Source organism: Musa acuminata, chromosome BXJ2-8 (assembly GCF_036884655.1).
Source record: "Musa acuminata AAA Group cultivar baxijiao chromosome BXJ2-8, Cavendish_Baxijiao_AAA, whole genome shotgun sequence".
NCBI lineage: Eukaryota > Viridiplantae > Streptophyta > Magnoliopsida > Zingiberales > Musaceae > Musa > Musa acuminata.
Window position 1 is genome coordinate 46,116,201 of NC_088345.1, and position 11,684 is coordinate 46,127,884.

The 11,684-nt window shown below is 35.5% G+C and overlaps 1 protein-coding gene across 1 annotated transcript; it reads left to right on the forward strand.

Annotated features, from left to right (window-relative positions):
• The first annotated feature begins 575 nt into the window (after positions 1-575).
• Positions 576-11,172, forward strand: LOC103995290 (pyrophosphate--fructose 6-phosphate 1-phosphotransferase subunit beta). Its single transcript, XM_009415847.3, has 16 exons — positions 576-885; positions 987-1,148; positions 1,280-1,401; positions 2,766-2,819; positions 2,941-3,047; positions 3,153-3,258; positions 3,960-4,023; positions 4,713-4,801; positions 5,838-5,969; positions 6,050-6,220; positions 6,340-6,455; positions 6,816-6,927; positions 8,002-8,086; positions 10,578-10,622; positions 10,717-10,785; positions 10,885-11,172. The coding sequence occupies exons 1-16, from the start codon at positions 702-704 to the stop codon at positions 10,959-10,961; spliced, it is 1,695 nt and encodes a 564-aa protein (XP_009414122.1). The 5' UTR covers positions 576-701; the 3' UTR covers positions 10,962-11,172.
• Positions 11,173-11,684: the final 512 nt, after the last annotated feature.

Genomic DNA, 11,684 nt, shown 5'->3' on the forward strand with positions numbered 1-11,684 from the left:
AACACTGTAAATCATACTCAAAATACTATAAATAATCTAAATAGAATCATAATCTCAACCATACTAATTATAAGTTTAAAAGTAAAAATTGTAATGGTCAAAGTAATGACAATCAAAGAGATAGATATAAGATGACGTCACATATATATATATTTTTAAAAATATTTATAGTATTTTATTGATGTATTACAAATCTTATAAATAAGATAAAAAAAGAGTGAAATAAAAATATTGACCAATAAAAAAAAAGAAAATGTAGGAAATTTTTTTTGAGAAATATTTAAGTAATTTTTAAATTAGGAATATTATTTTAAAAATAAAAAATAAATATTTTTAAAATATCTAAAAAATATGAATATTTTGTAGGTAAGTCGCCCGAAAATTTGCATAATAATTATGTAGATTCGATATGTATTCCGCATTGCAGGATTGTTGCCACGTCGACGTCAGAACTCGATCTCACCCACCCGTCCACCCAAACCCACCCGAACCACCTACCGCTGCGTACCCTTCGGCCCCCACTATGTCGCTTTTACCGCTCCCTTGCGAACCGGCGGGCCGCGACGACGATTTCCTCTTAAACCCAAACCCTCTCCTATAAAACCGAGAATTACTCACTCTAGTTTGGCTGCCGCTTTCTCTGTACATCTGAGACTGAGATCCGTCTCCCCCGCTCGATCCTTGTCTCTGCTCCTGCCCCCATGGCCACTGCGAATTCCGCCCTCGCCAACGGTTGCGACAACGGCCCATCCCCCGGCCGCCTCTCGTCGGTGTACAGCGAGGTGCAGACGAGCCGTCTCAACCATCCGCTCCCTCTACCCTCTGTCCTTAAGGGTCATTTCAAGCTCGTCGATGGCCCGCCGAGCTCCGCCGCCGGAAACCCAGGTCATCCTCCCGACTTGTTTCTTTTTCTCGGTGACAAGTTTCTTTTTCTCCCCTTTTCTCGATAATGCTTCTGATGATGCCGTTGTTGTTGATGTTTGTAGATGAGATCGCAAAGCTGTTCCCTAATCTGTTCGGTCAGCCATCAGCAAAGGTGGTGCCGACGGGCTCGGATCCTTCAGATTCCGCCGGAAGTTTGAAGATCGGCGTCGTGTTATCTGGTGGCCAGGCTCCAGGTGGACACAATGTCATCTCTGGAATTTTTGGTGAGTCATTATTCCGTTTTCATGTTGATTTATGTTTGATCTCGCGTTTTCTTGATCTAGTGCTCGTTCATTTGTTTTGTAATTAATTAGTGGTTTATTTTTATGATTTTTTTTCATTTGGAATGTGGCAGATTACTTGCAGGAGCGAGCGAAAGGCAGTATCCTCTATGGGTTCAAGGGAGGTCCAGCTGGGATTATGAAGTGCAAATATGTGCAGCTGACTCCAGAGTTCATCTATCCTTACAGAAACCAGGTATTTGATGATTCATTTATCAATTTTTTCTTTCGTTGAGGATGGATCCTGGATATCAATCTTCGTTATTGGATTACTAATTTGTCTGGTGAACAAACTTTTATAGGCGGCAGTAATTTATGTCTTATAGATTAATCATCAGTAATATTATTCAAATCAAGGCATTTTCATATGGTTATTTGTAAATGGTTAAATTGAAAATCTCTCTTAACTGATGCTATCAAGGTATTATAAGAGTAGAAGAGCTACGGGACTGAAGTTTATGACCACCTTATTAAATTGGAGAAAATCCTGATAAGTAGGCTCTCCTATCTTATCAGCCCAAATTTGGAACTTTAGTTGAACTTCGGTTTCTAGTTTGGTTTAAAAATATCTATAAACCGGCTATTACACGCCGCTAAGAGAAAGGAGGGGCAGGCCTATCATGCAACAACCTTAATCTATGACTAAATTTCGGGATCTGTGATGGCAATAGGAATTGGTAGGTCAATTTTCAGTAGAAGCTTATAGATCAACAGTGGACGGAATCCACTTTGATAATGTATAGGAATTTAGATTGATAAATACAAGATGCAATATATAACAAGTTTTCAATCCATAATCAAATATTTTTATGGCATGCATATATCAAGAATTATCCCAGGAAAAACTGAAATTACCCAAAACAGCTCTATTGGATTGTCATGAGTTCCTTATCTTATTCCCCAGTCAAGGTACACTCTCCTTGTTTTCATATCTATAGGTATAAGATTTAGCAAGTGTTCAGTTTGAAAGAAGTCCTTTCAATCATCAGTCCTTTTCCCATTGTAGATTATACAAGTAAGGCTTTCATTATAGAGTGCAATCATGCAGTGCAGCCCTCTGCATTTATTGTATGCTAACTAGACCAAACTGTAAGCGGTAAGAATGCAAGCAAGCAGGCGACTAGATAAGCAACAAACCCAAACCTCCAAATCAGAAAACTACTTGTTATGAGAACAAGTGATCATAGTTGATAAAGTGAAAATGATAGGAAGGTTGCGAAGGAAAATGAAGCTTCTGAAATATGCAAAAAGTTACCATGATTTTATTGATCTACTCTAATATCATTTACCATACATGTTGAACATTTTCTCCATCATGTTTGTAGTAATTGGTTTGATAAGCATATGTACTTTATTGTTGCTGTATCTTGTCATGGAGACTATAACTCTTTGATTGTGTTTTGGTGGCTTAGCACATAGTTTGAACTAGTTCCTTTCAGCCTTTATGAATGCCAAAATGATTCCAAGTGTAATTGTAACTTATAGATTTTTTTTTCTCCACTTTCTAAAAACCTTATATAAATTATAAGGTTTAATAATCTAGTGCTTTTTCTGGAACAGGGTGGATTTGATATGATCTGCAGTGGAAGGGACAAGATTGAAACTCCCGAACAGGTGCTTTTCTGATCTTTTTGTATATTACCTGTATAACAATGTAGATTTACAAATTTTCTGTTTATATATTTATGTGCTCACTATAAGTTCTGACATCACATTTCATATTCTTATATATCAGTTTAAGCAAGCTGAGGAGACAGCTGTGAAACTTGATTTGGATGGACTTGTTGTTATTGGTGGAGATGACTCTAACACTAATGCATGCCTCCTTGCTGAAAACTTTAGGTTGAACTTTGAGTTAAAATTTACTAAATCCTAATACTGCAATCATTTTGACATTTTTGATGGTTTTTAATTTTTTTTTACATCTGATGATATTGAAATGGTTAGGCAAAAGAATTTGAAAACTCGAGTTATTGGATGCCCAAAGACAATTGATGGAGATTTAAAGTGCAAGGAGGTGCCGACAAGTTTTGGATTTGATACAGCCTGCAAGGTCAAATCTTTCTTTCTTTTTCTTCTCTCTTTTGCTTTTTTAGTGGTAGTGTCAACTGTTAATATTTAAGGAAAGCAAAATCCAATTTCTGCATCAACATACCATATCAAATATTCATTTGAATGTTCAGATCACATAGTAGCCACGACTGGTAGGTTTTCTAGGTTTATAGCTTCCTTATTTTGCCAATTTCTCTAGAGTTTATGATTATAGGGATTCTTGAGTCTCATTATTACATTTTTTAAAACCAATCCTGTTTTTTTTTGTGTGTGGATAACTTTGACATATTTATCAAGGTTCAAATACCAAGCATATTGCTCGATATGCGATATCCCTCGTATTTATCCTACGAAGGACAAACTCATCCATTCTGATTCGAAAAGGGTTATTACTTTGTCAATTTGATGTCTCTTTTGCCAATTATTGTAGAAATGATAAGGTAGTCAATATATCAACACATTTTGACTTGCAAGCTTTACTGGTTATTACTTGACACGGGAGCACTTGCAAAGCAAGGATTTAAACATGTTTTCTTCCTTGCTTACGAGTTGCTTGACAGGGATGCCAATTATATGAGAATCAAATATTCATCATTCTAGGAATAAATAGACAGATTCTTAGTGACTCTACAAGTCTTCATTTCTTCAATTTTAACATAGTTACATTGCACAATTTTCTCAGAGATTTTTTTTTTCCTGCAGATATACTCTGAAATGATAGGAAATGTCATGACAGATGCACGATCAACTGGAAAATATTATCACTGTGAGCTGATTATGTTCTAAGACTTGACCTTTGATAGTTGCTTTAGTATTTGGTTCAAAACACTTGATGTCTTCTTTATTTTTTGAGTATAAAAGAAGGAGCAGAACCTTGACCAAAGATATTTGCTACTGGTTATTTATAAACTCTAAAATGCTACTAACATAGAGTAGATTGGTTTATTACCGAAAAATAATTCTCACAGCTACTTGGCCTAAAACCAAGTCAACCATCTACCATTGATGGCAAATTCTCCCATTATTTTAATGTGGTTTGATTTCCTTCCCAACAGTCTCCCACCAATTTTGTACAAAATTGTACTAAACCAAGTTTGTGGGTTGTATTGTGCTTATCTAAACCCAGCATGATAACTGAACTGAATGATCTGGTCTACTTTCAAATATACATATCAAGGTTGTTCAATAGTTTCCATTAAATATGAGAACCAACTCATTTCAAATTGTTTGTGCTCAAAATCTTTTTCTAGTCCCTTTGCAGTGTTATTCTTCATATGTTATGTTTAATTTTTTTTCCTTTTTTTATTAAATGATTAACCAACATGACATTAATTTGCCTGTTAGCTAACAATTCATAACATTGTATTAGGTAATTTTTTAATATATGTTCACTAATATTTAAATTTCTTTTACTTAGTTTTTTTTTAATCTTATAAATGACTCTTTCTTGTTCAGTTGTGAGGTTAATGGGCCGTGCTGCTTCTCACATTACATTGGAGTGTGCTTTGCAAACACACCCGAATATTGCTATCATCGGCGAAGAGGTTATTTTCTTTTTTTGATTTTAGATTTCAGTTTGAAGAGCCTATTTGACTATTAGTAACTCATTTTGTCAATTTCCTCATGCATCTTTAGTTAAATTACATGAACTTGGAGAAAACTTGTTTGTTCATTTCTTGCTAGAACTTGTCACCATCTGGGTCAAGAAGTTGAGTTGTCCTTTTGTGCTGTTTTATATTGTAGTATCAATAATGATTGCTTGCTCTGTGTGAGGCTAGGGAAAGAGGTTACCATAATGCTTCCTCGTGATATAGGTTGAAAGTAATGATTAGGATGTTTATGAGGGAGGTTTTAGACTTAAGGACAATGATAAATTGTTAAATTAAAATTGAAGCTATATAAATGTTGACAATTCTATGTGGAATCTGCTGGAATTTTCTGCTTATATTTTCAATATATGGGTTTTAAAAGGAGAGCTCACTAGGAACCATAACCAACACATAGGCTGTAAATTAATAAGTCTAAAAAGCATAATAGTGAATAAAAACTGAAATAATGACCATATTGATCATTTAAAGCTGTTTACTCTTGTGAGGAGAATACCAACACTCAACAATATGATGTATGAAACAAAGAATATGCAAAATTTCAACTTGCATGTTTAAATAGTAAAGAGCTTGATAATTGTTTGACTCTTGGACTTAGAGTATCAGTTTTGGTGTGCGCTTCTTTAGTTTGAGGAAGAGGAGCCTTCTGAAGCCACAAAATAATTAAATGTATTGCAATAAAAGTAAAAAAATAAAAATCTATCCATGGGCCATTATGCTTACACCCTCTGATAATTAGCATCTGACCAACATTCTAGCATCTTAGCAGGAAACTTTTTTACTGCTTTCCAGCTAGACTGCCTGTAGAAGTGATGCTTTCATGCTGACAATACTCAGTATCTTAGTATTTTATAATAAATCAATTAAAAACATTTTGCACGTCATTAAATCTGTTGCAAATTTTTCGCCGTAAGTTTTTCATCACCAATATCAAATAAGTCTAGTAGCTGCCATGGCCCTTTTTTGTTTGTAGGTGGCAGCCAAGAAGCAAACACTCAAAAATGTTACAGACTACATTACTAACATAATCTGCAAGCGAGCAGAACTTGGCTACAATTATGGCGTCATACTTATTCCAGAAGGATTAATTGACTTTATTCCTGAGGTATAAGAAATCCATTGTTTTCATGTATTTGTTGAGGGATTATCTTCATCGGAGTATTGATATGATTGTCCTTTTTTCAGGTTCAACAACTTATTGCAGAACTAAATGAAATCCTAGCTCATGATGTAGTTGACAAAGAGGGGTTATGGAAAAAGAAACTTCAACATCAGTCTCAGCTTCTCTTTGAATTTCTTCCCCAGGCAATCCAAGAGCAATTGTTGCTAGAAAGAGATCCACATGGAAATGTGCAGGTAATGTATTCTACATTTGTACTTAATGTTCATCATACAAAAGCTCTGTGTGATCTTTGATTTTGAAAAGAAGGCTAGCTATTCATCTTGTTCAAAGACTTCTGCTATTACTTGATCAGGTTGCCAAAATTGAAACTGAGAAAATGCTTATCTCCATGGTCGAAACTGAGCTGGAGAAAAGAAAATTGGAGGGTACATACTCTGGACACTTCAAAGGACAATCCCACTTTTTTGGGTAAGAATAACATATTAAATGAATTGGTTTGATTTGATGGACCTATTGATAACTGAGGCGGAGCCCTGGAATTGTGCTAGTGATGCTCCATCAAAACCTAGGCATCAAGTGTTGGAACCATCAAAATAGCTTCCTTACATGTAGGAACACATTTGACCCTCTTTAGATCTCCTATCAGTAGAAGGAAGCCATTTGTATTGGATGCCCTTATCATTGATTGATAACTCTCACATCAGTCATTATGAAATCCTTTTACACATTATAAGGTTCCTTTTTAGTAGCATTGCGAATAACCTTTAGTGTCAGATTATATTTTTTTCTTTTTGCTCTCTAGTTCTGATTAGAAATTTACATTTGCAGATACGAGGGAAGATGTGGCTTGCCTACAAATTTTGATGCCACCTACTGCTATGCATTGGGTTATGGTGCAGGAGTTCTGTTACGTTCTGGAAAGACAGGCCTCATATCCTCAGTATGTTACCATCATCACTGTTATTCTGAAGAATTTTCTTATCCCTAGTCATAATTCCTTTTCATGTTCCAACATCATGAAATACCATGTAATAATTCAATTAAGGAACTGTAATGTATATACCTATGTATGTATCATATTGTTTATGTATACAAAATACAAATATGTATTTGCATGTAGAGTTGAGCTAGTATCGATCGAGTTCTCAATGATACCAAAATATAAGAACTGGACAATAAAAATTGAGCAACAGCTCTGTTGGATATATCTATATGTTTAAATGGCTTTGAAGTTTGAAACAAAAGGTTATGCTTTGACATTGTCTAGCCTAAGTTTCTACTGGAGATATAAGTGCAGAGGCACCAACGTTTTGAATGCCAGGTGTAGTAATCTGCCAGCAGCTGCTCAGCAGACAAGTAGGCAACAAGCAAAGGTGCTGACAAAATGACTTGTTGGAACCCTAATTGGTTAGAATCCCATTATGTGATCTGGTACATGAGAACTGATCCAGTCTGGTTTTAATTAATCTGCCTTGCTTAAACCATGTTTGGCCTTTAATCAGGTTTAAGATGGGTTCGGGTATGAAAATAGATACCTGAGTCAGGTTCAAGTTCTGGCCTGGGTGCCTAGGTAATTAATCATCCAGGTTCAGGCTAGGGTAGGTTGGAATCATTGGGTACCTTACCAATTGATACTCCTATGGTGGCAAGAATTACAATCTCTTGGCATTTATGTATTATTCTCACTTTACCAATTTACTATGCCATATTCTTCATGTTGGTAGGTCAACTAATGACATTTGGTCTTCTTTTGTCACAATTGCCCAAAAAGCTTTAATATAGAATGAGGCAACAACAACAACAAAAACATAGCCCTATGTCCCAACTATTTGGAGTTGGCTGCGTGAATATTTTGTTGAGATAGAATGAAGCAATGTACTTATATACTTCCAACTATCTCATTCTATTATTCGAGTTAAAAAATTCTGCATGATTTCTTGTTAATAAAGAAATAATGTGAAGTCCTTTTTACTGGTTTTAGTAACTAGTTTTGTTTTTGGTCTGATGCATCTAGGTTGGTAACTTAAGCGCTGCTGTTGAGGAATGGACAGTTGGGGGGACTGCATTGACTTCATTGATGGATGTTGAAAGGAGACATGGTATATCATCTTATTTTATTCTTTCTCTTCTTAGTGCATAGTTTATGTTCATTTTCGACTCTTCAAGACTTCCATTGCTTAAGTTTGGGAGTTTCATGTCGAGATGCAGCTTTTTGTTTGTTAGAAATTTTGTCTTCCTTTATGAGAGAATTTAGTTTAGGTGCCACACCCCACTGAGCTTGTTGATATATCTGCTGTCCTTTTATTGTAAAATCTTGAAAGTGGAAATGAGAAACTTCACCTCAACATAATTCTTATATTCTGCGACAATTACTAATCCTTGTTTTATCTCAAACCGATTTAGAACATCCAACTTAATCGGTTAACCATTTACTAACATTACACTTAAATTGCTTTTTGACATGTTGAGTAATGGATCAAAGGCATCAGTAACTTTTACATTTGTATATTTCATGGCCCATATGTTATAATTGCATAATCTTGTGGATTAAATTATGTCATTCCTACTGATTGTGAAATATTTAGCCTCTAAGATTGTGCTTGTGGTTGATTCTTTGCTAGCATATGTATTTATTTTATCCCATCAGTGAATGACATACATTATTAAAGTTACCAAACTGATTAGAAGCCATTTTCTCCCTGCATTGTTGATGTCACTATGTAATGCTAACATTATGAACTTTCATAGTTCATGGTAATACATTCAACTTTACAATGCATCTCAATGTTTTAAGTTCATGAAATTACTAAAAAGTTAAAAAAAAAAGAAAAAGAAAATGGGAGAAGGAAAGAAAAAAGGTGGTGGGAGGGGGAGGAGTTGTTGATCTTTGGGGATTATCAAATTAATCTTGGCAGCCATTTTCTCCCTGCATTATTAATGTTAATCTTTGATGCTAACATGATGAAATTTATTAGTTCAAGATAATACACTAGATTTTATAATGCATCTTGATGTTTTAAGTACTCAAGGAATTTACTGAGAAAGGAAAGAAAGGTGAAAAAATGGAGAAAAGAATGGAGAAAAGGATGTAGGAGGCCGAGGTGGAATTGATTGTTACTTAGGATCACTAAATAAGACTTGGCAATTGTTGCCAGGAAAATCAATGAAACCAATCATATTATGTAGATTTGTTACATCATTTGCTAAAATATCACTAAGTTTTGGATTAATGAGATTGCTTTTTTGATTTGTACCATTATCTTAACTCTTAACTACTTCAACCCTAGATCATAAGCTTTCCTGGACCAAATATTAGTTTTGGTCAATTAGGATGATGAACTACTAAAGTTGGAAGATGGGTGAGTGCTCTGAACCTGACTAGCTAACTGCTTTAAACCCTAATTTCGCTGCTTATTTTCCTATGTTTTCTCTTGCACTTAAGGGAATATAGAACTAAAATAATTGAATCCAGCTCCAGTTTTTTGGTGGGTCAAGAATTCTTGACTTGGACCTGAGCCATTTAGTTGCTGCGTTGATATGATTGACAAGTAGAGAAATATTGTGCTTTTCTTAAGTAAAAAATCAGGACTGAATGGGGTTGAACCAACCTAAATATTCAGTAAAGATATGTTAACACAAAATTTACCTGATCTACTTGCTGGTTCAGCATTTCGTTGACCCATTAGAACTTGTAAAGCCTGAAAGATCACCTTAAATGAATCAGGTCTGGGTCAGGTAAGGTGTACTAAACAAATTGCAGTCGCCAGTTGGCCACCAATTGACTACTGACTGCTTATAATTGGCTATAGGTTGGCTGCACTTGATAATCTGCATATGACTACGGTATTAGATAGCAGACAATCAGTGACTCACCAGTTGCCCAGCCAACCTTCCTATTTGCAACTTTCACCAGCCATAGCCAACCATGGCAACAACAGAGAAATGTTGACATCCAAAGATCATCCATATAAACTGCTGGTTGCTAACAGTTTAACAGATTTATGGTCAATTTGTGATTGGCTACCATTGGCTGCTTTGGCAAATGCCACAAGCATTTGGCAATCGTGATCTGATGGTTGCTGATCATCCATGATGGTTAATCAGCGATCACGTTTTTCCTATCAACCATAACGTTCATCTGTTGCCTTGACAACTATTTATGATCTATTGACAATCAGCAATGATCGGCTAACAGCCTACTCATTGACCACTTGTCACCACTAAATTATCAGTTATCATCTGTTTGCTGATCACCAACAATACTTCTGTTCCTTCTTCACTATTTATGATATACTGGTCATAATTTGCAGACTGTACAACTTATTCAGTAAAAGAAGACAAAGTGTTAAGTATCCTTTCAGTGTAGGAGAACAAATACTTCAAGTAATTAAACTGCAGTTGTCCATCCATCACTTTATGTAAATTAAACACTTAAAGTTTACAATTACAGAATACTTACAGATAAACCAATAAACAATGACTGTTGATGTATGACTCAGGCCAAGTGTCAAGATGGCTTGTTCCAAACATCATTCCAGCATTAATTTGTTACTTTGTGTTTATTTCTCATGAGATGAAAACTCATTCCAGGGAAGTTCAAGCCAGTGATAAAAAAGGCAATGGTGGAACTCGAAGGTATAGTAAAAAGTTGCTCATATTGTTGTCCAGTGTATTTTTCAAAATCAAACTCTTGGATTTATTTCCAATATCAATACAATTGTTACTTCAGGTGCACCATTTGGAAAGTTTGCATCCATGCGAGATGAGTGGGCTCTCAAAAACAGATATATAAGCCCTGGTATTATTCTCTTCATTATCTGCCAGCTTTGTGTTCTTTGCAAGGTGCAACTTAACATATGGGACTAAATGTCCTTTCTTATCGAACTTTTCTTTGCAGGCCCCATTCAGTTTATGGGTCCAGGATCAGGTGATGTGAATCATACCCTACTTCTGGAACTTGGAGCCCAGGCTTAGCTAGAGCGTAAGTTGCCAAAGAGGCCGTCAACCTTGAGATCTTTCTTAATGACAAACTTGACATTCTGATGTCACATCCTCCCAAGAAGATTAATCCAAGTTTAGAGCACATGTTTTCTGTTAAAGCTTTAAGAATGCACTCGTTATTAGAAATTCACAGTGGAAGATCTTGCAGTCAATAAAACGTGACTTTCATTTTCTTTTTTCCCAATGATTCGCTGAAACAGAGCTGCAAATTTGAGCAGAGGCAACGTGGCTAGTAATTTTATGAGCTTGTGAGACGAGAGAAAGAACTGCAATTATTTATTATTTAGTAACCTTTAACTATGTGTTTTGCTACTCTGGTGCCACAGTCTCCTTCAAGGTAACTCCTTCAAGGCTCGTTTGGAGATGGAAGTGCCCCCAAAGGTACAAACCATAGTAAATGCCCATCCAATTCTTCAAGAGCACAAACTGTTAGATTAATAACTAAACATATTTCGTCAAAGGAAAGAAAAGAAAGAACAAAGTTTGGATATCGGATGTATCATTGTGTAATTCAAAGTGCAATATGCACCACAAAGGAAACAAAATAAAAGACCAAATGACACCTTCAATTTGAGATTGATGGATCGATTAGTTAAGATAATCCGGCTTTAATTTTTAGCTGTGTTATCTTTTTATGTAAAAGGCATATCTCTTTTAGAATATTTGGCATTCTCCATATAAATGGTAATAGCGTAG